This window comes from Adiantum capillus-veneris, chromosome 18 (genome assembly GCF_014529385.1).
Source record: "Adiantum capillus-veneris isolate H3 chromosome 18, ASM1452938v2, whole genome shotgun sequence".
NCBI classification, from domain to species: domain Eukaryota; kingdom Viridiplantae; phylum Streptophyta; class Polypodiopsida; order Polypodiales; family Pteridaceae; genus Adiantum; species Adiantum capillus-veneris.
The window spans coordinates 114,915,248-114,942,088 of record NC_140948.1 but is presented as its reverse complement, the minus strand read 5'-3'; the positions used below and the strand labels follow the sequence as shown (position 1 = coordinate 114,942,088).

At 46.8% G+C, this 26,841-nt stretch overlaps 1 protein-coding gene across 6 annotated transcripts in view; it reads right to left on the bottom strand.

The window, feature by feature from the left end:
* The window catches only part of LOC147436244 (uncharacterized), a 64,929-nt gene that overhangs the window by 8,951 nt on the left and 29,137 nt on the right, over nt 1-26,841 (bottom strand). For all 6 annotated transcript variants that reach the window (XM_086489165.1, XM_086489163.1, XM_086489166.1 and 3 more), the window contains 2 exons: nt 2,168-2,501; nt 1,962-2,087 (listed from right to left, as the gene is read on the bottom strand). In XM_086489165.1, coding sequence (XP_086345291.1) covers nt 1,962-2,087; nt 2,168-2,501 — 460 coding nt within the window. The remainder of the gene's footprint in view (nt 1-1,961; nt 2,088-2,167; nt 2,502-26,841) is intronic.

The window sequence follows — 26,841 nt, the reverse complement described above, 5'->3', positions numbered from 1 at the left end:
AGAGTATAGACTATTTGTTGGCACTTTCTTTGATGACATCATTGTTTTCTCCAAGAATGAGGCAGAACATAGAGAACATCTGCTTCAAGTCTTTTAGGCATTACGAGATCACAAGTTGGTGATTAATGCAGAGAAAAGTAAATTTTTCCTACTAGAGATACACTTTTCAAGACACATTGTATCAGCAGCAGGAGTGCAGATGGATCCGGCCAAGATAGAGTTTGCGCTACTTCTTGTCACAGAAGCAACTATCGAAAAAGCAGATGCGTTGGGCAAACATCTTGTCACAGTTTCACTTCCAGATTGTCCATGTGCAGGGACAGAAGAATTTGGTGGTAGATGCTTTGTCTCGGAAGCCGTTGGTTCTGGCTATTTCCGCGATACATCATAGGAGCTTCGAGGATATGGTCGATCAGTATGCCATAGATACAGATTTTGCACACATTTACACACGGATACGGTATGGGGAGACAGTAGCGGGATATTCCATTTGGGATGGCTACTTGATGAAGAAGACCATGTTGTGCGTTACACAGCCATTGAGGGAGAAGGTTATGATTAAATGCCACTGTCCGCCTATTACGGGTCGGCAATTTGGGAGAACATTGGCACGCAGTTGCAGTTTTCGTCATCTTTCCACCCGCCATAGACTGACGGGCAATCTGAGATTGCCAATTCAGTGGTTTTAGATTTATTGAAGTCTTATATCTCGGATCAGAAGACTCAATGGGAAAAGTACTTACCTTTGGTGGAATTTGCCTACAGCAACACGATACACTCTTCGACGGGGAAGGCGCCATTTGAGATCATTGAAGGTGTTGCTAGGTTCCACCCTTCCTAAGCACGATTTTTGAAGCTGATGAGTACACGCACGACTTGGACACAGCTTTTGCCAAGGTCCGCGAGGCTTTGCAGAAATCTCAGGAAAGACAAAAAAAGGCAACAGATCACCATCATCGCGATTTGCAATTGAAGGAGAATGATTAGGTGCTCTTACGTTTTGAGAAGGCACGCCTGAGAAAGAAAAAGGGAAAGGAGAGGCTTTTTTCCAAATCTTTGGGTCTCCTCAGGGCGCCTTGCCTTGGATATGGGCGCCTTGAGGAGACCCAAAGATGCTGCCTATAGGACTGTGCATGGCCACAGCAGAAATGACTCTGATCTGCTGATGACCTCCATTCTCTCAAACATGATGTTCACGTAGGGAGGCTGCAGCATGGTCAGCTAGCCTAGGGCGAGCACTGGGCTATGAGAGAGACTACAGAAACCTGGGGATCAGGGTTTAAGCAGCACATCTGCAGTAGTATCTGGTGCCTGAGTTCTCGGCTACAGTTTGGACACAGGAGAGAGACTGCAGATGGGAGCTCTCAGTAAGCTTGGTTTATGGTTTGCATGGTGGGCCCGAGTATCCGAAGGTAGACCGGAGCCTCCCGCAATGACACTGCACGCTTTCTGGCTGAAGCTGATTCACATTCAAAGGACTGTATGATAGCATACATGGCAGCTTCGACAGGGCTGAGAGAGAACGTCAGCCATTTATTTAGATGTGGCCACTTGGACCCTGCTTCACAGTGGACCATGATAGCCACTAGCATTACAGCCCACCTATGTGGGTCTTCCTCCCTCCCACTCTTTGATCTAGCCTTTGTACATATACTGTGGATCATGGGAGGGTCTCCCTTTTCTTTTGCATAATGTACCCTCTTGATAGGGAAATCTAGTTTGCTGGGCATGTAAGTATGTACATGTGTATGTGTGTAGCGTTATATGCAAGGAGAAACACCCCGCATGGTGACAAGCTGCAACCAACAGCAAGGAACCTACATACTTTTATGCAGCTACCAGCCTACCACCTAATGATCAGCAGGAAAACTGGATAAAATAATAGATAGAGTCCAATTTATTATACATCAAAAACTTCATTCTACGCCATTCAAAGTAACAGATGATTCTTAACTGAGTACCTTTGAGAACATAGGCTTGTCCCTCTCAATCCTCTGCTTGTACTGCTCCTGACACCAGCGCTTTTCTTCCTCAATTCGCTGTTTTTGCCGCAGAAACTCTCCATAAAGCCTCATATAAACTGCCTTCTGCCCTTCAAAATATGCAACACAATAACTACCAAATCCAAATCTCAAACATAAGTGTAACCTTTAGAAATTGGCTTTACCGCTCGTTCAGATAGTTGCTTGGCTCTCCGGGATTCCTTAGGATTTTCGATCTGCTGATTTGCCTGACTTTTGGCTAGGCTGGTGAATGTCGGTGATAGTAAACTCTCTGAAAGAGACTTTACAATTTTTCTTTCATGAGCACCTCTGTTAGGATTCCTGCTTGACTTTTCCTCCTTATCTGACTCAAAACCCCGATCAAGATCCTCATGAGAGTCCCATGGTTTATCCATACTTTGCAAATTCCTGTCTTCCAGTGTTTGTTGACTTGAAGCCGCTTCATCTGTGTAAACCATTCCATCCTGAGATGCAAATCTGATACTCTTGTCCACCTTACTGTCAAAGAATTTTTTAAATAATTGTAAATTTTATGTAGCATCACGTCAACAAAAGCAATCATTATAAAAATTTGCTATACATGTCAAAAATAGTATCAGCAAGCACTCTGATTACTGTTGACACAAAATTCCTTACAACCCTATTCTTTCTTCCCCTTAACTATATTAGAACATTTATTTGGTGAATGCAAGTGGCACATGGAGCAACATAAAAGAAAGCCTATCCTTCCCACATAGCTTACAAATAGATTAGATTGTCTGAGGCTGAAAGATTTAAAAACTTGCCAAAAAAGGTTGGTGCCTGAATAATGTAATGATGTAGCTTTAGAGACTCCATGAATACATAAGAGAAGTTCAGAACGTATCCCAGCATGATGTGGTCACATTCGACTGTTACTTCGACCATGTAGCCAAATGATCTCTGTAACAAACTTGGACACCCCAAGTCAAGATTCTACCGCGACACAGCAGAGATTTACTTCAAAACAGTTCACAAGAGACGACACGGCCCGGCGTAGTTCTGTGCCAAGAGGTATTGGTCCCAAAGACTAGCGCCCCTTTCGGTATTTATTTTTTATATTAATCTGTGTGGAAAGTACAAAGAGCCCGCGGGTGCTCACTCTCAGTCTCTGCGTCCAGATGCTCTCAGAAGTGAGCCCCTAAGGCCACTTATAAAGATTACATGGGATGCCAAAAGCAGAGCCCCAAAAACTCAAACTCAAAATCTTCTAAATTTTAAAAGCAACTCGTCTTCAAAACTGCCAAAAGCAGTCATCTCCAAAAGCTGGCACAGCAAAACGCGGAGAGTTCATACTATTGTCCGTACGGCCTGCCACGTCAGCATGTCAACGCATTTCACGGGATTCCGTACAATCAGCCATGTATGTGTGTCCGGGGGTCTCCCACATCACCAGTTTGTGACATGCCCCCCTCTTGAAAGAATTGTAATCATCCTCGATTACGCCTACGAAACAGACAGAGGCCATAAACTGTCTTAGTAGACACTGACTGTTAGTACCGACGCACTAGACACGACACATCTAGCACTTGCACAAAACGACAATCACAACACAAGACATCACAGGACATCACTTGACATCACACGACAACACATGACAAATCACTGACAATTCATTCTAAATCTTAGATCATGACCATCGGCAACGTATTTAGTAACCGATCTAGATCCATTCCGGACCTCACTGATGCCCGATTAACTAATCCTTATTGCAATCATGTCTATAGAGATTTATGAGACCGAAATGCTACAGTGATTTCGTCTTTCAGTTCCTGCACTCAAACAAGTCAAGTACAAATCAATCATATTCATTTTCGGGAATTCCTATCATAGAGTCATACAACAGAATACTACTCGGCCCATTAGTATCCCTGAAACCCAAAGGGGACATCAGTGACTCTATTCAAAATCGGGGTAATCTGTTGACAAAGGAGCGGAGTGACTCCCCTCTTGTGCAAACCCGCTGCATTAGATTCACCCTCGCTGAATTCAGGGTTCTATTGGAGTAGACTATGCTAAACCGAATGCTTCAAGGTAAAGTTCCAAAATCTGAGGAGTATCTACTAGGTCCTCCACCATCCACTTCGCATCCAATGCAAGGTAGTTGATGAATTTAACCAAGAACTGCCTAATCACTTTACCTTTTATCTTTCTATCCTTGTGTGCCAAAATTTGTTCAAAATTCAGGAAAGAGTATTTCCTCGCTTTCCTCCACTTCAGGTTGCTCATCAGGCTCCCCATCATCAGGCACATCGCCTTTAAAAGGCTTCAATAGACTCACATGAAATGCATTGTGAATCTTCCAAGTATCGGGCACCTCGAGTCTAAAGGAGACATCATTTATCTTTTCTTTTATCTGGAAAGGACCATAATACCGCATGCTAAGCTTTGGAAAAAGCCGCTCCTTTCCCTTTTACTTTCTTAGGCGTGCCTTCTCAAAACGTAAGAGCACCCAATCATCTTCCTTTAATTTCAAATCTCGTCGATGTCAATTTGCTGCCTTTTTATGATGTTCTTGAGGTTTCGCTAAAGCCTCCCGGACCTTGGCAAATGCAGTGTCCAAGTCCCTCATGTATTGGTCGGCTTCAAAAATCTTATCTTTAGTGTTAAGGAAGGGTGGAACCTTCGGAGCACCTTCAATGATCTCAAATGGCGCCTTCCCCGTCGAAGAGTGGATCGTGTTATTGTAGGCAATTCCACCAAGGGCAAAAAAAATTCCCATTGAGTCTTCTGATCGGAGATGTACTCAGATTCCCATCTGTCTGCGGGTGGAATGATGATGAGAACTGCAACCGTGTGCCAATGTTCTCCCAAATAGCCCTCCAAAACAAACTCGTGAATCAAGGATCTCTATCGGAGACTATTGTCTCACGCATGCCATGTAGTCTGAAAATCTATGCAATGAACAGTCTCGCTAAATGATCCGGCTTGACTGTTTCTTCACTGGAATGAAGTGAGCTTGCTTGCTAAATTTGTCGAAGACAATCCAAATGCCATCATGCCCACTCTGTGTCTTCGGGAGATCAAAAATGAAATCCATTGCAATACTTTCCCAAGGGCGGGTGGGAATGGGTAAAGGCTCTAACAATCCATGTGCCTTATGCCTATCAAACTTGACCTTCTGGCATACTAAACAACTGCGTACGAAGTCGTCCACATCTTTCTTGAGTCTAGGCCCAAAAGAAGTAACGCTCCATGTAGCCGCCCTGTTAACTTCTAAAAGGGCGGTAGACTTTACTTCAAACCTTGATTTAGCTTTCACCCATTATTAGTCGTCTATTCTATCTATGCTATAATGACACAAGAGAGGGGAATGGGATACAAATGCTAGAATGCATCTGTATGCGAGTCAGACACCAGGTTGGCCCCTAAATAGGCGCCCCTTTCGGTATTTCTTTATTCTTTAAAAGAGGGAATAAAAGCTGTGGTTCCCTACAGGATGCCCCGCACAATCTGGGCTGAATTTCTTCTATTCTGGCCCGATTTCGGCAACATAACTGTACTAGGACCCTTCACAGTCAGTATCCCCACGCATTAGATGACTTTCCCGACGCATACGGACACTTTGCAAAACCTGGCGAGAATCTGCAGCACACTGAATTCTCTGTTTTCTGCCCCGAAAATGCGCCAGATCACCTGTACAGCGGTCCCCTCGCGTCCCCGAACCTCCTGGGGATATTAGGGTCCGTTTAGGGCCAAAACCCTAAACCTGCAAAAATACACAGCAGGCTATAATTCACTGTTTCGGGCTCCGTTTCGTGTGCCGGTCGCATCCGTAGCAAGCCCTCGAGCTCCCGCACCTGTAGGGCTACTTGCCCTTTGAATCGGACGAGATTTCTGACGTGAAACCTCTCTGAATTCACCTGTACCTGCGGGGGATTAGCCGCTAGCTAATCCAATACCTGTGCAAGAGGCTCTTGCCTCGGCAATCGCGCATGAACCCACATAGCTGTACATTGATCAAATGAAAAGCCCACTAGAGGGGCATAACCATAAAGAATAGGGGAGAGAGAGAGAGCAGTGAGAGGTGTGCAGGTCATGACATCTTGCACCTCACTGTACATAGAGGGTAAGCCAGCGCTCCATTGAAGCTCTCCCACCTGTGACAGCACTCAAAAACAAGCTCACAGTTGAAAATCACGTTTTTGCCTTCTCTTTAAGTAGTAAACTGGCCTCAGAGTGCCAAGTGTCACTCATTTCTGCATTTTTCCGCTTTAGACCCTCGGGTCTAAAAATATCTCACCTGCAGCCTCTGTTGACTTAGCCACAGAGTAACAAAATGATCCCCATGTCAAACTGCACGTAATGACGCGAAGACATTTTGCCATCCAAAAATAGCAGTCCCTAAAATTTAGGAGTTTCTGCCATTACATTCTTCTAGGTCATCTGACCCTCTTTGTACACTGCAGCCACACCCACAACTGAAATGTAGCCTATGTGGCAAAGGATTCCGCTTTGGCTAGCCAATGACCCCACTTTGGCTAACCATAGTCCTTGTCCAACCTTAGTGCTCTTTAGCCCTCAGGCCTGGACTCTCTCTGAACAGTTCCACACTGGCTATGCAATGCAGGGCAGTTAGATTTCTAGAGGGGTGTTTCCAAAAGGTAAAAAAAACGAAATTCCCCAAAGAAAGAGAAAATAAACAAAAATGGAATTGCCATTGACTGGTGACATACCCCCCTCTTGAAATCTCAAACGTCCTCGTTTGCACCTATGTTGTACATGCTTACAGTCAGCACTCGGGTGTCCGGACACCGTGCCGACACATGTACGACACATACATGCTCACAGTCAACACCTCGTTGACACATGTATTGCCTGGGTGTGAACCCTGTCCCAATGACATAGTGGAAACGTCACACTCTGCCATTGCTTTGAGTCCATAACTTTCCAATGACAAAATGGTAGCGACACATTTTGCCACTGTCTTTTAGTACACGTTGGATCCAGTAACACTTTCGAGCATACCCAAACCGACAGTTTAAGAATGCAGTTACACATGTACCCTTTAATAGAAGCAATTACTGTATCCTTGACAAACTGACAAGAAATACTCACTTCTATAGCACTAACCAAACTTTTGGACATTCCATAAGAGCAATTGCCAAACTCACAATCTGTACAGCTTTAACATTCATGTAACATGCACTTCATTTGAGCTCACTGTAAGTAACATGTACATCATTTCTTTCAGAAGCCATTGTCACACTGACAATCCTTGTAGCTCTGAATCTCAAGGGGTCAAGGTAGGTTGCAAACCAAGGTTTTAAGTTCCCATACTTTTAGTGACTCTGCAAGTTCACTTTTTTCCATCCACTTGACATCCAGAGGTGAATAGCTTTTGAACTTTCCCAAACAGCACCTTGCAACCTTGCCTTTTCTTTTCTTTCTTTATTTGCCAAAATCTGTTCCGGGACCAAGATCTCGTCAAGTTCCTCGACTTCTGGCTGTGATCTTCAGCTGGCATATCTTCTGACACATCACCCACATAGGGTCTGAGAAGACTCACGTGAAACGCATTGTGAATCTTCCAACTCTCAGGCAATTTCAACCTTTATGCAATATCACTAATTTGCATACTGAGCATCGAAAACAATCTTTCTCTGCTCTTCATCTTAATCTTTGGAGATTAACCTGTGATCTACCCTTATGCTGTCACTTTTATTGGGCTGAGAATTCTCTTTTTGACCCAATTTTGGCAACATAACTGTAGTAGATACCTTCACAACCAAAAATCCACATATCCAAGTGATTATCCACGCATAATAGAGCACTTTTGCAAACCTATCCTGGAAATTCAGCACGCTGAATTCTCTGTTTTTAGCTCCTAAAATGCTCCAGATCACTTGTATTACTGTCCTCTAGCTTCCCCGAAGCTCTTGGGACAAAAAGGCATCAAATAGGGTCAAAACCCTAAATCTGCAGAAAAATACAGCAAGCTGTATTTTCTTCTTTCGGGCTCTGTTTTGCGTGCCAATCGCACCAATTCGTAGCCTTTGATCTTCTGCATCAATAGGACTACTTGCCCTTTGATTTACACGAGATTTCTCGCAAGAAATCTTGTTAAATCATCATGTACCTGTTTTGAATTAGCCTTTAGCTAATTCGATACCTGTATGAAATCATTCCAAGTGGAAGGAGTCTGTCCTTGTAACAACAGTGTATTCCACCACTAACTTGCATTTTCTTTTTCAGAAAAGTGGCAGCTTTCCTGACTTTAAATGCTCCTTCCAACAAATGCTTTGTCAAACTGTTCTAGGAAAGAGAAAACCTTTGTCCTCTCATCAAAGCCATTGAATGTGTCAATGGACTCACTGATCATCTTCTTTGTATTGCTTTAGCTTATCCATTGACTCCAAACTGTCAAAAGTGACAGTTTGCATAATGGGTACACCTGTGGGAGCCATCTGTACTCCCTGGCCAGTAACATGTTGATGTCCAGGTGTCATATTCATTGATGGGATTGAAAAACCAGCCATACCCAAGTTGCCTTGTGACACCCCAAACTGACCTTGTGTGCCCTGAAATCTTGGGTGCAAACCAATGTTTGCATACATGGGGTTAGGCACCATGCCTTGCATACCACTAAACATTGTTCCTGGCATGCCAAAACTGCCTTGAACTTGATGTGCTATTGATGAAGATTGTATAAACTCCATAAATCTTGGATTCTCCATCAATTGCTTGAACATGGTCACAGCAGTAACAACCTGCAAAGCTTTCTCTGCTTGGCCTCAACTCTCGCCAATTTCATGTGCAGTTGGAATAGGCTGTCTATCCTCTAAAGAGGAACCCTCTTCCTTGTTGCCATCCATCCTATATCCAAAGAAAGACTCGTAGCCTTTCTCACCTATATCCAAAGAAAGACTCTCGTAGCCTTTCTCACCTGTAAATCCAAAGAAAGACTCGTAGCCTTTCTCACCTGTAAATCCACTCGATCTACTTTCAAACTCTGTGTTTTCAAGGTCATCCCAAACTCTCTCTGTGTCATTAACCCAAACTGACCAATGCTCACTTTTTGAGGAAAAAGTGATTTAATCCCGTCGATGGAACCATTTAACCGGCCTGTTAACTTCTAAAAGGGCGATAGTCTTTACTTCAAACCTTGATTTAGCTTTCACCCATTATTAGTCGTCTATTCTATTTGTGCTATAATGACACAAGAGAGGGGAATGGGATACAGATGCTAGAATGCATCTGTATGCGAGTCAGACACCAGATTGGCCTCTAAATAGGCGCCCCTTTCGGTATTTCTTTATTCTTTAAAAGAGGGAATAAAAGTTGTGGTTCCCTACAAGCTGCCCCGCACAATCTGGGCTGAATTTCTTCTGTTCTGGCCCGATTTCAGCAGCATAACTGTACTAGGACCCTTCACAGTCAGTATCCCCACGCATTAGATGACTTTCCCGACCCATACGGACACTTTGCAAAACCTGGCGAGAATCTACAGCACGCTGAATTCTCTGTTTTCTGCCCCGAAAATGCGCCAGATCACCTGTACAACGGTCCCCTCGCGTCCCCGAACCTCCTGGGGGTATTAGGGTCCGTTTAGGGCCAAAACCCTAAACCTGCAAAAATACACAGCAGGCTGTAATTCACTGTTTCGGGCTCCGTTTCGCGTGCCGGTCGCATCCGTAGCAAGCCCTCGAGCTCCCGCACCTGTAGGGCTACTTGCCCTTTGAATCGGACGAGATTTCTGACGTGAAACCTCTCCGAATTCACCTGTACCTGCGGGGGATTAGCCGCTAGCTAATCCAATACCTGTGCAAGAGGCTCTTGCCTCGGCAATCGCACATGAACCCACATAGCTGTACATTGGTCAAATGAAAAGCCCACTAGAGGGGCATAACCATAAAGAATAGGGGAGAGAGAGAGCAGTGAGAGGTGTGCAGGTCATGACATCCTGCACCTCACTGTACATAGAGGGTAAGCCAGCACTCCATTGAAGCTCTCCCACCTGTGACAGCACTCAAAAACAAGCTCACAGTTGAAAATCACGTTTCTGCCTTCTCTTTAAGTAGTAAACTGGCCTCAGAGTGCCAAGTGTCACTCATTTGTGCATTTTCCCGCTTTAGACCCTCAGGTCTAAAAATATCTCACCGGCAGCCTCTGTTGACTTGGCCACAAAGTAACAAAATGATCCCCATGTCAAACTGCACGTAATGACGCGAAGACATTTTGCCATCCAAAAATAGCAGTCCCTAAAATTTAGGAGTTTCTGCCATTACATTCTTCTAGGTCATCTAACCCTCTTTGTACACTGCAGCCACACCCAGAACTGAAATGTAGCCTATGTAGAAAAGGATTCCGCTTTGGCTAGCCAATGACCCCGCTTTGGCTAGCCAATGTCCTTGTCCAACCTTAGTGCTCTTTAGCCCTCAGGCCTGGACTCTCTCTGAACAGTTCCACACTGGCTATGCAATGCAGGGCAGTTAGATTTCCAGAGGGGTGTTTCCAAAAGGTAAAACAAACGAAATTCCCCAAAGAAAGAGAAAATAAACAAAAATGGAATTGCCACTGGTTGGTGACACTCCACACCTTTCAAGGTGGTGTCAATGCCGCCATGACCCGTAAAAGGTGGACAATAGGACTCAGTCAAAACCTTTTCCCTCAACAGCTGTGTAACACACAACATCGTTTTCTTCATCAAGTAGCCATCCCGTATGGAATATCCCGCTACTACCTTTCCATTCTATATTCGAGTGAATACATCAGAAAAATCCGGATTTGTGGCTGACTAATCAACCATGTCCTCGAAGCTTCTATGAATAATCGCGGAAATAGCCAAGACTAGGGGCTTCCAAGACAAAGCATCTGCCACCAAGTTTTTATGTCCTTGAACATGGACAATCTGGAAGTGAAACTGTGACAAGATGTTAGCCCATCGCATCTGCTTTTTCGAAAGCTGCTTCTATGACAAGTAGCGTAAACTTTGATGATTAGTGAAGACCGTAAAATCGGCTCCGAGTAGGTAATGTCGCCACTAAGTAAGAGCATAGATCATTGCCAAAAGCTCTTTCTCATAAATCTGTGTTGTCAACTCTGGCCTTGAAAACAATCGCCTTTCATAGGCAATGACATGGCCTTCTTGCATTAAGACTGATCCCAGACTACGACCACAAGCATCACAATATACTTCAAATGACTTTTGCAAGTCTGACAAAGTCAACACTGGTCCGGTAGTCAATTTCTCTTTGAGTGTCTGAAAGGCAGTCACCTCTGTCCATCCCACGAGAAAGGGACTCCTTTTTGTGTCAGAATGTGCAAAGGGGAAGCTACCTCTGCAAACTTTCGAATGAGCCGCCAGTAGTAAGAACACAAGCCCAAGAAGCTTCTAGCTTCATGAACATTCTTCAAATCTAGCCAATCATGTATACTTTCAATCTTGGCCAGATCCATCTGTACTCCTGCAACTGAGACGATGTGTCCCAAAAAGTGTATCTCGGGCAAGAAAAATTCACTCTTTTTGGCATTGATTACTAATTTGTGATCTCGCAATGCCTGAAAGACCTATAGCAGATGGTGTCGATGTTCTGCTTCATCCTTGGAGAAGACTATAATGTCATCAAAGAAAGTCTCAACAAATGATCTATATTCTCAGAAAATCCTATCCATCATTTGATTGAAAGTCTCTGGAGCATTGGTAAGGCCAAAAGGCATCACCAAAAATTCATATAGACCAAAGCTTGTCCGAAAGGTTGTCTTCCAGACATCTCCCGGAGCGATTCGGATCTAATGGTATCTGCTTTTCAAATCAATCCTGCTGAAACAAGAGGATCCTTGAAGTCTGTCAAGAATATCATCGATCCTTGGAATTGGATGTTCTTGATATTGATTTTATTGAGAGCCCTGTAATCAATGCACATTCTCCAAGATCAGTCTTTCTTTAATACCAACAACAGCGAAGAGCAGTAGGGTGAAGTACTCGACTGGATAAGAACCTTTCCTAGGTCTTTCACTTGGTTCATGATCTCTTCATTCTAGGCTCGGCTAACACGGTAAGGTGGCCGGTTCGGTGGTGTGCTTCCAGGAATCAAATCGATGGTATGATCCTCAGGACGAGATGGGGACAACTCGCCTGGCAAGCCCTCAGAGAAACAATCAGCATGTGTGTAAAGAAACTCTTGGCGTTCTTTGTCAAGCTCAGACATGGTCGTTCTGTGTTCATCATTTAACTCTTTCAAGTAGATCGAGTAAACAAAGAGACAGGATTTTATTAATTTGGAAATGGCCAAAGCTGATACAATACGGACGGGCTCGCCCTTCAGTTTTACATCAAGTACAATTTTTCGGCCCTTTTCATTTGTCAAGGTTGCTTTCTTTGCCCGATTGTCGACCACAACGTTGTTCTTATGGTACCAAGGGACTCCTAGGAGGACGTCACAGCATTCCAAAGGCATGATGTAGAAGTCCTCATGCCCTAAATACCCCTGACAATGCAACCGAAGTTTGCCAATGACAGGTGTAATGGCTATGTCCCGTCCGGGTGCCGCTAGAACTGCCTCTGCTGGTGGTCCAATCCTGTCGGGTGTAATCTCGAGCCGCCCCGCCAATTCAGGTGAAATGAAGTTGGCCTTGCCTCCTCCAACGAAGAAAATCAGGGCTTCTTGATCTTTCACTTTGCCCCAAGCTCAAAGTTCTGTACTTTCATCAATCGGGCTTGGGTCAGTACCCATGCAATCTGGTACCAGTCCTGCTTTCATCTTGCCTTTTCTACCACGTTCCTCTGCTGCTCTAGAGCTTTGTGGCCTGTCTTCAATCTGTTCTTGTTGTGCATTTTTGGGGCACTTTGCGGAGATGTGCCCATGTTCCCCGCAACCAAAACACTTCCCCTCTTTGATATAGTTAGCTCTTTCTCAAAGAGTCGGTCGGGGTCGGGCATCCTTATCCTTCTTTTCTTGGGAACTCTTTCTCTTTCTACTTTCATTGTTAAAGGTCTGTCTTGTTCTCTGAGTCAAGATCTCATCAGTGGGGTAAGTCAAATTTCCTGAATGTATCGAGAAACCCCTTTTCGCATGACCCATTAATTCTTGAATAGAATTTGACTTTTGTTCCAGGCAGTAGTCTCGGATCTCTGTAGGGAGTCCGTAGCAAAACCGCTCAATCTGTTCCTTAAAAGAAACCTTCTTAAATGTAGAGGTTGATAGAAAAGAGTCCCAAAACCCCTCGCAATAAGCGTCCAGAGAAATCCCTTGGTCATCCGAAGATGGTTCCAAGCGATTCATATATCCCGTTCGTACTTCCGAGTCAGCCAAGAAGAAATAAAGAGCCTTTTAAATTTTAACCACTTAACTGGAGCTTCTTTCCTCACAAGAAGGGTGGACCACCATGTTCGAGCATTTCCTTTAAGAGAAGATGCAACCCTCCTAATCTTGAAGTGCTCTGAGTAATGCCCTCCAGAAAAGGCTATGTCAAACTGCTAGATGAACGCCAAAGCCCTCGGAGCATCTCGGAACCCAAAAAAGGATTCAAATTTTATCGACTGTCCACCTTCTTTAAATTCTTTTGCTTTCTTCCTCTTGTCTTCAAGGAAGTCATATTGGTTAGCTCTGTAGAAGTGCTTCTTTTTTGCTTAAAACATATGGTCATCGAAGTCCGAGCTGTCAGAGGATGACTCCTCCATAGAGCTATCAAAAACTCGACGAAATCTGAATTTCTTTGCCTTTTTCTTGCCCTTTCCGAAGCTTTGCTTTTTGCTTCGCTTTTTGCTCTTTCTGTCCTCCTCGCTCGAGTCAGAAGAGCTAGAAGGACTGTCAGAAGAAGAGGAAGAAGAAAAATTGGGTAGTCCTTCAAAGCATACACGTTTCTTCTGCTTTCTTGTGGATGCAAAAGAAGATTGTAGCAGGCTACAGTGTCACTTTCACATGACACAGTTAGTACAGTTGGTCTAGGCTGTTTCACACTGGACGGACCCTCTGAGCTGGGAGTGACACGTGGCAGTGGCAGGGTACTGACAGTGGTCTAGTGGACATCGTGGCCAGGTCACCACATGGCTGACATTTATGAGCCGTTGGTGGCCCTTTATGGTGGTACATATGAGTAGTCGTTTTGGGCCAGTTGCATTATCTTGTACGTAGTCGTCTAGAGTGAGTCTATGCACAGAGTACTTCTTCACCATCCCTGCACATCTGAGCCTCGACACCCCCATTGTACCTGTGAGTCCTGGGCTGGAGCTGAGTGTGCTGCCACGCCTGAGTCTGTATCAGTCTTGGAGATAGTCGAGTCATATGTTCCGGTTTGCTGTTGTGCCTTTGTGAGCTCTGTTGATGTCTATTGTTTCCTTTCTGTTCAGTTTGTTTGAGTGAGATTGTCACGCACATTGCACTGAGGACCACCCACTGTAGAGAGCACGACACATTATTCGCGCTACAGGTGCTCTCATTTTGGCGACCACGATGGGATCTCAACAGAAATCTCACTCTGGGAGGTGCAAATCTTGAAGCTAGTTAGGTTTATCTAGCTTCGCCTAGCTTCGCCGACCTTGCCTTGCACTGTTCTCCTATAGCCTGGTCCAACTGTTCCCCTCTCGCATGGTCCAACTGGTCTAGTCCTCTTTGCCCCGGGTCCAACCGGTCCTCGTCCCTGTCTAGACCTCCTCGACCCTAGTCTAGTCCTCCTCGTCCTTGGTCAGCCTGGTCTAGTCACTTGCCTGGTCTAGTAGAGTCTAGACCAATCTTCAGCCAGTTCAAGGTTTTCTTGCCCGAAGGTTGGTTGGATTGGTTGTCACTGCATGACACATACAAGGCGATAAGTCGAGCGTCAAAGCGCACTACTGAGCCCTCTGAAGTACTATAACAGAAGACGACCTTTGGTACCGAGTAGAAGTCCACCAACCTCATCACCTATCCCTCCACATACATCAACCATTCCTTCATCCGCTTCCACATCTTCCAGATCTCCTTCTCGAGTAAAGCTCCCTCCTATTCTGCTACAGGCTCAGCAAGGGGCCATGGAGCTGTTGGCTAGCGTTTTGGCTAAGGTAAACATCAAGTTCCCTACATTCAAAGGACTCTGTTCAGAAGATGCTGACGACCATGCAAGGAGGTTTGTATCTCTCTGTAGGAGTCGTGGTCTTAACAGGGAAGATGCTTACTTGGTACTCTTTCCATCCACCTTGGATGGCTTAGCAGACAACTGGTACAGCCAGTTTGTAGAGAACCATTTTGCAACTTGGGCAGCCTTAAGGCAACAGTTATGTGCAGCTTTTAGGCCCGGTGACTACCAGGAGAAGGTGTTGGATGAGTTAGCCAACATGGTGCTCCAGCCAGAGGAGACTTTTGCAGAGCTTATGACTAAGACCAAGTCTCTTGTTGCCAAGCTTCCTCAGCAACCCGGTGAATTCATGGTGAAGAAGTGGGTAGAGAAGGCGCTTCCCAAAACTTCTCAACAAAAACTCCGAGAGAGTCCTCCGACCCGACGCCACTCTGGAGGAGTTCATCGCAGCTGCTACGCGGATAGAGGGGGCTAGGAAGCTGTTCACCAACCCCCCTCACATAGAGACCCCCTCTGTGTTTTTGGACAGTCCTTCTGATCCTTTATCTTCTTTACGCAGGGAACTGGAAGCCCTAAAGTTACAGCGAGCTCTTCAAGAGGAGAGATCCTTCTCTCTTAGACAAGAGAAGCCTCCACATCACGAGGCATTGGAACAGATTAAGCGCGAGCTAGAAGAGCTCGAGTGTCAACAAGAGACTAAGGCTACGGTTTGGTGTAGCTCATGCCGCTCTCCAGGGCACCCTCCACAGGAATGCCCCCTTCGGGTTTACTGCCACTTCTGTGAAAAATCTGGACATGAGGATAAGGTATGTTACTACCTCAAAGGATTGCAAATACAACAAAGTCTTGGTCCTTCTCTTCAGCAAGGGCCAGCACCTGCATCCAACATGGTTTCTCCCTGTGGCCATCCACACCATATGCCACCCTTGCTGACAGCCCCTCCTATGCAAGGCATGCAAAGCACTTTTCCCTCTCAGAGCTTTTATAATACCCATGCTCCCTCATCTCCTCAAAGCTTCTATGCCTCCACCTCCAACTCAATGCACCAGGAGCAAGGACCACCTCGTACTTCGACTCACCCTTTGAATCGGCCCATTTTGTGCTACAAATGTAGGGAATATGGGCATTACCAAAGCAAATGCCCCCTGCCAGAAGGGTCCCCTCCCTGCTGTCATTGCCCCGAAACGAAGGATCACTACAGTAAGGATTGCCATAAAATTCGTGCATCCACGGCTTCGAACCCAAGTCACAGCCAGAATGAGTTTGCCTTTCCCAAGCTCAACTTGATAGCAGTGAGCACCGTTTCTCAACCGCCCCCTTCTACCCACGTGGTTACCCCTCAAAATAAGCCGCCGCAGTTGGCAGAGGAGCCATCGGGCGTCCTAACCCGAGCCCAGAGAGCCGCTCTCGGTCTTAGCATTCCATCAAGTTCAACTCCCCCACACATTCTCACACCAGTGGATACCCTGCCTGCAGCTGTTAACAAGCCATCCCCTAGTGCCATGAAAGAATCCAAATCTTTGCTCTCCGATATTGATGAAGCTTTCTTGGAAGCAGTTTCCGATCTGCAGAAGATCAAGATACCAGAAGAACAACAGGTAGAAAAAGAGAAGCTTACAGCAGAGACAGTCTTGAAGAGCACTTTCCAACAAGTGTCCCTTTATGACATGTTGCGGCTAGATGCAAATTTTAGAAGTGACACCCTTGCTGTTATTCAATCACTTTATCCTGGAGCAGGTCCTAGTGGCGGGCACCTCCCAGTGCGACCATCAGAGTCCTATATGATATCCAATCCCGCTGCTCCACTCACTGATTATAAAAGCCCTCGCCTGACGGTGTCCGTTTTGGGTCGAAAATTCTCAGGAGTGATAGTGGATGGTGGATCTGGCATCAACCTTATGCCCGAGTTCACTATGTTGGCTCTAGGTCTACAGTCTACTCGCCCTGCTCCCTTCACGATTACGTTGGCCGACCAACGGACAGTCTACCCAATGGGCATAGTGAACAATGTGCCTCTGCAGGTACAAGACTTTACTTTTAACTTGGATTTTGTTGTGGTTCGTCTTCCCCAGGTTGAGGGCGGATTTCCTTTGCTCATTGGAAGACCATGGCTGCGACACACTAAAGCACTTCATGATTGGGGAAACGACGCAATGTGGATACAAACTTTTGGCTCCCCGATGCAACCCATCCTCTTAGAAGGAGGTATGGATCCAGTGGTGCAGCAAGTTTCTTTGTCAATGGAAACCAACCCTGAACAGGAACAGCCTACTACACCTGAAGGGTCAGACGAAGATCTGCTGGAGTGGTTGGAGGCTACCAAATCTATGCTTTGTTATGGAGTCTCTATTCACTCTGTGCCTGAAGGAACACCCTCTTCAAATGATTCCACAGTAGCTAAATCTAATGTGCCACATGAGCCTATGAAGAAGCATAGAAGCGGTAAGAAATCTCCTCTACAGGAGTTCACCCCCCCTCAAACATCAACCCCTTTGGTGTCTGCTTCTCCGACCAGAACAAAGCTCTCCTCTGTGTCTACCAAACTCCCTTTACAGAGCCAGTCCTACAAGATGAATTCCAAGATCATGATAGCTATCTTGCTCATGATAGATGTGTGCTCCTTATTTGCACCTATCTACCCCTATCCCCTCGATCCTATACACAATCAGAATGCCCACATCCTTAGAGTTCCCAGTTGTGGCAAAGAGATCATCAAGAGCGCCGAACACTGTTGTTCCCATAATCTACAAGAGAGTCACCAAAACAAAAGAGAGCAGGCACTAATGTTGTCCCCTACTGTTGCAGGCTCCTGGCAGCAGGGCCTCCTCCATCGGTGCTGGCTCCTACATTCAGTTGTTCAGCGGCGGCTGGTGGAGGTGGAGCTAGGCCGGGAGCAGCTTCTGCACGTGAGCTCCATCATCCCCGCCACTCCTAGTCCCCCTACTCACCCTCGCCCCCTACCCAGCTCTCGACACTCTTCCCCCCTAGCCCCTGCCTACTCGCCCTACTCTCCCCCCTCACCCCCTCGCCCTAGTCCCTCCCTCCCCCTCGCCCCCTACCCCTAGCCCTACCCTCCCTCTCTCCTCCTCCCCCTCCCCCTCCCCCTCGCCCTAGTCCCCCTCGCCCTTGCCCTAGCCCTAGTCCCTCGCCCTTGCCCTTGTCCCTCCACCTCTCCCCTCGCCCTCGCCCTACCCTCCCCCTCACCCTCTCGCCCCTACCCTCCCCCTCACCTTGCCCTCGCCCCTACCCACCCCCTCTCGCCCCTAACCAGTCCCCCACTCACCCTCGTCCCTACCCACCCCCTCGCCCCTACCCTCTCTCAACCTCGCCCCTACCCACCCTCGCCCCTACCCTCCCCCTCACCTTGCCCTCGTCCCTACCCACCCCTCGCCCCTACCCACCCCACCCCACCCCCTCTCGCCCCTACCCTCCCTCGCCCCTACCCACCCTCTCCTTCCCCTCGTCCCTACCCACCCCGTCACCCCTCGCCCCTACCCACCCCCACCCCTCTCGCCCCTACCCTCCCCTCCCCCCTCGCCCCTACCCACCCTCTCCTTCCCCTCGTCCCTAGCCAACCCCCCTCGCCCCACCCCTACCCTCCCCCTCCCCCCTCGCCCCTACCCACCCCCTTCCACCACTCGCCCTTATCTAGCCCTCCCTACCCCCTCAACCTCAGTAATTTTTTCGGGCTTATGGTCATCCCTCCTTGCGGTGTTACTCGGGCTTATGGTCATCCCTCCGTTCAAGAAGAGTGTTGTTGCAAAAAGTGTGGCAAGGTTATCTGCAAGCATGGACGAGGTCATTTTCCTCTCACTATGGTTATCAATAATAAAGATGCGCTGGATCCAAACCGAGCATATCTCTTTGCTGTGGAGCTTTATTCTGTTTAGCCAATTGGGATTCTTGGATTATGCAATCATACTGAGTCTCGCCTATCCAAAGGCATAAAACGTTTGCAAGCAGTGCAATGTGTCTAAACTCCACTTTTGGGCCTAGAACCTGCTTCAAGAAAGATGTGCAGATGCAGTACCTAATGGTTTTCTTTCACAGTTTTTTCAGTATTTCCTCTCACCGAGACGGTGAGCGGTCTTGTGGCGGGCAACCTGTAGCAGGCTACAGTGTCACTTTCACAGGACACAGTTAGTACAGTTGGTCTAGGCTGTTTCACACTGGACGGACCCTCTGGGCTGGGAGTGACACGTGGCAGTGGCAGGGTACCGACGGTGGTCTAGTGGACATCGTGGCCAAGTCACCACATGGCTGACATTTATGAGCCGTTGGTGGCCCTTTATGGTGGTACATATGAGTAGTCGTTTTGGGCCAGTTGCATTATCTTGTACGTAGTCGTCTAGAGTGAGTCTATGCACAGAGCAGTTCTTCACCATCCCTACACATCTGAGCCTCGACACCCCCATTGTACCTGTGCGTCCTGGGCTGGAGCTGAGTGTGCTGCCATGCCTGAGTCTGTATCAGTCTTGGAGATAGTCGAGTCATATGTTCTGGTTTGCTGTTGTGACTTTGTGAGCTCTATTGATGTCTATTGTTTCCTTTCTGTTCAGTTTGTTTGAGTGAGTTTGTCACGCACATTGCACTGAGGACCACCCACTGTAGAGAGCACGACACATTATCCGCGCTACAAAGATTGACGGCCCAAATAACCAGGGTAGTCAGTCCCCTTCTTGCGCTTTTTCAACTGCTTTTTGGATTGATTTTTCGCGTCCAAAAGCTGATTGATCTGAGTCTGAACCACCTCTCGCATTTCTTGTTCTATAAACATCCTCGGAGGAGGAGGTTTCTTGATTTTCGATTTGATGGTGCTTTCTCCCACTGAGTGTGCACTTCAATGATGGATTGCTGAGACAAAAAAATTTGCAAAGTGAGGATCTTTCGCAAATTTAATCATCTGCTTTGTGCACTCGTCAACCTGCTGTCGACGTTCCATCTCTTGAAGTTCGTACTGAGTAGGCCAAGGTGGCCCGTACTCTTCCTCTGTTAAATCATTAAAATCTTTTGCATGATCTCCTCCTGCATCAGCAGATGCGGAAGAAGTCGACTGATTCTTGTTGGAATACATAAGTGTCGCGAGATAAGGGATCGAATTTCCCGGTAGAAGAAAAATCGACTGTGCTTTGATACCACCGTAACAAACTTGGACACCCCAAGTCAAGGTTCTACAGGGACACAGCAGAGATTTACTTCGAAACACTTCACAAGAGACGACACGGCCCGGCGTAGTTCCGTGCCAAGAGGTGCTGGCCCCAAAGATTAGCGCCCCTTTCAGTATTTATTTTTTATATTAATATGTGTGCAAAGTACAAAGAACCCGCAGGTGCTCACTCTCAGTCTCTGCGTCCGGATGCTCTCAGAAGTGAACCCCTAAGGCCACTTATAAAGATTACATGGGATGCCAAAAGTAGAGCCCCAAAAACTCAAACTCAAAAGCTTCTAAATTTTAAAAGCAATTGGCCTTCAAAATTGCCAAAAGCTGGCAGCGCAAAACGCGAAGCGCCCGTACTGTTGCACGTACGGTCTGCCACGTCAGCATGTCAGTTCATTTCACCAGTTTGTGACAATCTCTATCTACCCAAAATAAACCACAAACTAGCCGACAAGTTGTTGCATGGTCACGACTCACACTTAAACTACACCTAGGTCCTATAGTATCAAGCCAAATGAACTAAGGCCCGCCGCCCAAGGCCTAAAGGTGCTAGGAGTGAGAGGGGATGCACCTCTTTCTCATTGTCTTTAACACAGCTACTTAACATAATCTCCCACTAGATTATAATGTGTAGTCCACCATGACTGACTGGCTAGGCGTCAGAAAAGATGCAACTCTTTGTCATTGTCTTTAGCACGGCTATTTTTAACATAATCTCTCACTAGCTTGTAATGTGTAGTCCACCATGACCGAGCTTTTGCTTAAGCGCATGGTCAAGCTGTTCTTGTTAGTACAGCTTTTGCTTTTCTACAAATGGCTTTGCTTTTGTCTTCAAGGCTGACCTGAGAGGCGGGTAGACGACTTCTCTCCATTGGAGTGAACCTCGTCAAGTGGATGATTCTCCTGATACTTCACATATTTCAGGTCCTTGGAGTACTCGATCATTCTTTTTACACACGTACAACCAGAAATTGATGTCGATACTCCGTCTTGTCGAGATCTCCCACTAGAAACTTGCCATGATCTCCCAAATCCTCAAAAGGAGGCTTGTTCCCGTTGGAATCTCCCTTGGTTTCCTTTGTTTCCCTGCTGGGATTGTGGTTTTCTTCATCTCGCCGCAGACGGGCAGTCGGTGGGGTGTTCTCTCTGTCAGATTCACTGCTAGAATCCATGTGTGCTACAGAAAAGGATGGCTCCTCCATAAAGAAGAATCGTCTGAGCTTTGATACCACTTAACAAGCTTGGACACTTCAAGCGAGAAATCAATAGCAACACACGAACAAAAACTGCAACAACTGAATTCAACTTGAATAGAGAGAGAGAGAGAGAGAGAGAGAGAGAGAGAGAGAGAGAGAGAGAAAGAAAGAAAGAAAGAAAGAAAGATTTTTAACGTCTATGTCAGGCCGAAATCGGCCTATGAGACAAATCAAATGTACATGGTGTGTATGTCATCCGTCTATCGGAAAGACAAATGAAACAAAACTGATACAAAACTGAACTGAATGTAGGTAGTGGGGTATCTGAGGAGGGATGGAGCTCTATCTCTAGGGGTATATGCATGTCTATATGCTCAAGGTAGTACAATCATGAGAATGCATCAAGCTATCTAGCTCCATCCTGTACTAATGGGGGGATGTAAGATGTGGTACATGGGCGGGTCTGGTGCCAAGGCTGCCCGGATGAAAGCTGTCGGGTCGGCCCTCATCTGGGCCACTCGCTCCTCAGTGGCACGGCGCTCCCGGGCTCGGATCTCCTCGATCTGTCGGTGGTGGGAGCGCGCGCCCCTGTAGCCTGTGACTCGTGGTCGTCGTCTAGCTCGGCTCACCTCCGCCTGTGGGAGTGTCACTCCCCTCTGAGTGTCTGGTGGGGGAGGGGCGGTAATCCTCTGAAAGAAGTCTGTGAGCTGCGACTGTCTCCCCTCTGTCTGTGTAGCTGTGTGTGGCTGTAGTAGTGTGTCCCGATGGCTCTGTATCTCTAGTAAGAACCGTCCGAGCTGTCTCTGATCCCGAGAGTCCATGATCTCTCGGAGAGTGGGTTGTCCTCTGAATAGGGCCTCATACCTGCCTCTGATCTCAGTGTATGCTCTGCATCTACATACAAAGTGCTCCTCACTCTCCACCTCCTCTGTGCAGGCTCTGCAGACGCGCTCCTCCCTAGGGACACCAGTATGTCTCCCGATCTCAATCTCTAACCTGTGTGAAGCCACTCTCAGCTGACCAATCGCCACCCGTGAGCTATGTGGCATATATGTGTCCATGTAGCGTGGTCTCTGTATGAACCCCCCAGACAATATGGTGAGAAACTGGTCTCTGTAATCTGACATCCTCGTCCCCAAGCCAGGTGACTCCCAGACTCTCCTAGTGTATAGCTGCCACAGATCCTGTCTCAGTACCAAGTTCCTCTCACTGCGAGAGAGGTGAACATATGGTGAGTGGGGGTCGTACTGGAAAGGTGGTAGGCTCTCCATGTCAAGACCGTGTCCCTCAAACCATGCTCTGACCTGTGAGTACCATGCTCTCTCATGCCCACTCTCTGATAGCTGTATAGCTGCCTCAAATGCTCTACGAGTAAGTCTGTCAGGAGGTAGCTCTCTCATCCTCTGGATGAAGCGGACTGTCTGGAATAGTGCCTCTACCACCATGGGTGGTGTGGCGAGCTCGGCTCTAATAATGTCATGTGGCACTGTCTTCTTGCTGCGGAGCAAGCGTGAGATCATACATATCTGTGGCCTCTCAAGCTGTGTCCACTGGTCAGCTGTCAATCCTGGTGCCCATACTGCCACCGAGTACATCAAGGCCGGGGTGACTAAGGTGTCGAAAAGCCACCCCTTCGTGCGGGGTTCCTGAAAGTGTGCCTGGTGGCATCTCCGCTCTAGCATGGCCAGAGCTGCATATCCTCGGGTGAGCCTGTCAGCAGCAGCCTGCCTCATAGTGAAGGGTCCTGGTAGGCTGGTGAATGTGATGCCAAGGTAGACATAGGAGGTGACTACATCAACCTGTCCTCCTGCTGCTGTGAAGGTGGCAGCGCTCCTCACTGCACTGGATGTGTGAAAGATCATAACCTTGGTTTGCCAAGGTTCACAGTCAACCCCCTGTGTGTGCTGAATTCGTCCAAGGCCTCAAGATGGCGTTGCAAGCCCTCGGGTGACTCTGAAATCAACACAATATCATCAGCATATAACATGATGTGGACCGGAGTACCTGCCAAGTCGCTCCCCTCTCCCCCTGCTCGCAGAGAGAGAGAGAGAGAGAGAGAGAGAAGAAGAAGAAGAGAAGAAAAGAGTCGACACAAAGCGGTGGAGTTCCGCTTCCATATGCACTAGCCCCAAACACTGGCACCCCTTTCGGTATATCTTTCTTGATTGCCGATCACAAAGGTACAACTTCCAAGGGTGCAACTCTACGTTCAAATGCTCTGCCAGGGAGTGGCCCCAAGGGCTCCTTGTAAACTACATGGGATGCCTAGAAGGAGAGCCCCAAAAGAATCACATTCAAAAGCACTCGTCCCAAAAGCTGTTGGGCCCAAAAGCTTGTGCAAAGTTGCATGTCTGTACACTGCTGCCACATCAGTACAGTTCCTCCTTTTCGGCTAAAGTGCCACATCAGCACGCAGCCGCAAATTGCGCTGTCCTACCCAGCCATCCACGTCAGTAATTTTTTGCCTTGCTTTATTAGGGTTTAGGCCCCTAGACCGGTATATCCAAGTTAGTGGGGGTTAGGGATTTACAAACCCTAAACCCCTATCCCTCAAGAGTGCCATGTCACTAACTTGTGACATGCATGCCATCTTGATCTAGATCTTGATGGAACGTATGAGAATCCTCTCCTTTGTTGTATCTGAAGAGCAAAAGATTTTTACTTTATGAATCTCACTCAATCTGAGGGAATGGCAGCCCTTTGAGATCTTTAATTCCATTGCGGAATCCCTAAAGCAAAGGCCAAAGCCTTCTACTGCTACTGCTGTCACACCAGAGGAAACCTGCAAGACACAACAAGGGGTGAACAGATATCTGCTGTTACATCAATACATCATCACTTTGATGAGATGCGGGAGCAGAATGCTATAGACCAGATTGGGGTGGTAGAATCTGTGACGGAGCAGCAGAGAAAGTGGTGCCAAATATTATATCGCTGATGAAAGAGCCTTGCATACCCAGCAATGGTGAATCTGATGGAAGTCTGCTTTTAGTTACCAGTGGTAGGCGGAGGCTGAGTTCCTTCTTCCTTTGAGGAAATACCAACCAAAGAAGACATGATGATGCACCAAGGGTGCCGAGAGGTGAGCCGCAACAAGAGATAAGCTGACAACCAAACACAATTTTATTGGCAGAAATTGTGACCTCAATGAGAGAGCAGCTGAGAGAGTTTGATGAGATCTACAGCAGATCGTAGAAACCACCTGTAAAGGTCGCTTTTGATGGGAAGAACATTCAATGCGAATCTAGGGGTGATTTGGTTCAGCTGTCAAGTAACCTGCAAAAAAGCAAGGGATATGCACCAGAGAGGGTCGTTTTTAACAGTAAAAGCAAATCTAAGGCAGGTCCCTGAAAACGCAAACGGAGGACGGCAAAAACACAAAGGAAGCTTGCAGGTGGGGAGTCGCTTTGGACAGCCAGATCAAGAATCCAATGCTGAAATTTACAGAAAAACACAAGGGCTGCAAAAAAATTTGAAGCACCTCCCATATCCGGACCAAATTCCCAACAATGCGGGGTCGATTGGGTAAAGAAGGGATGGGATGAAGAGAGGAGAGCGAACGGAGGAGACAAACACTGTGTGTGTGTGTGTGTGTGTGTGTGTGTGTGTGTGTGTGTGCACACAGAGAGAGAGAGAGAGAGAGAGAGAGAGAGAGAGAGAGAGAGAGAGAGAGAGAGAGAGAGAGAGAGATGAAATGAAATGTAATATTAACGTCTTCAAAAGGCCAAAATGACCTATGAGAGCATAAGGTTACATGTGGTGAATCTAATACCAGGTCTGGGTACAAAAAGTACAAAGAACTGAAAAGAAAATAGTGGGTAGGGGTGGGGTAAAAGCTGATACAAAGAGGGATACAGAGGGGGGGGGGGGGGGGGGGGGGGGGGGGGGGGGGGGGGATGATACAATGGAGCTCTCTAACAGTAGAAACATCAGTATCCAAAAGGCTGTAGAGGTTCAATGTCCTCCAAGGTAAGCACTCTATCGGGACTGCTCCCATGTCGTGCCAGTATGGTATGGATCCTCTGCCGCAAATTGCAATCTGCGTAGAGAGAGAGAGAGAGAGAGAGAGAGAGAGAGAGAGAGAGAGAGAGAGAGAGAGAGAGAGAGAGAGAGAGAGAGAGAGAGAAATGAAATGAAATGAAATGTTATATTAACGTCTTCAAAAGGCCAAAGTGACCTATGAGACCAGAAAGTTACAATGTGGTGTATCTGATACAAAGTCAGATTAACAAAATAAATTAAACTAGGATAACAAAATATAAATACTGCGGGATCCTAAACTAAGCAGTACAAGAGAGAGAGAGAGAGAGAGAGAGAGAGAGAGAGGAATGGAATGAAATGAAATGATATATTAATATCTTCAAAAGGCCAAAATTACCTATGAGACCAGGTATTTCAACATAGTGAATCTGATACCATGTCTAGAATCAAAAAGAACTGAAACAAAATACAACTACTACAAACTGGGATTGTATGGATGTGCCAGCTAATACAAGGTGCCTAGTACATTGTGTAGTCCAATGAGAGAAGGGGGGGGGGGGGGGGGGGGGGGGGGGGGGGGAAGATAGATATGGTAGAGATCCATCCTCATCCACACTATGGCCATCGAGAAAGTATGGCTCGAATCCTCTGTTGTAGTCTCCGTCTATACTGCGTAGCTCCTCTCCTCAATCGCGGTCTTCTAGATCTCCCTAGCTCCGATGTTCGGTCTATGAGAATGCCAGTAGTGGTAGTATGAGTGCGGGCAAAGCTCTGCAATGGTGGTTGCTCCTCTGGTTGCCCAATATCTAGTGTAAAGAAATCTGTACTCTGTCTCTGGGACTCTCTCTCTCCGGCTCTCCTCAGTAAAGTGTCTCTATGCCTGTGTAACTCAAGTAGATACAATCCAAGACATCTCTGATCCTCATAACTCACGACCCTAGATAGAGGGTCGTGCCCAAAACCCTCTCTGAATAGACAATGGAAACGGCCTCGTATCTCATAGTACACTGTGCAATGACATATGTAATGTAACTCTGTCTCTGGCTCTAGATGACATAAGCGGCATATCCTGCTATCTGCTGGTATCCCTCTGAATCTGTCAGTCTCAATCTCGAACTGATGTGAGGATGTACGTATCTGGCCAATGGCACAACGCAAACCATGAGAAAGATGTGTGTCCATATAGCTAGGTCGAATCACAAACCCGTCCTCTGTGAGAGCACTCTTTGGTGAGAGCTCTTGAGGTGTGTGGCTATGGAGTCCTTGAGCTTCTCCTTGCTCATGAGACTTGATTAACACTAATCAATGATTCATTCTCTTTCACTATGCCTCTCTCATTCTTATGATTGCCTATGATGCTTAGATTAGCTAGATCTTAACTAATTAGTGGTTAATCCTTCTCTAATCTTGTGTGATTGCCCTCTTTTGCTTGTGTGTGCATGTAGGTTTGATTGGAGTGTGGTGCTCGATAGATCTATGTGTGTGTGCTTGC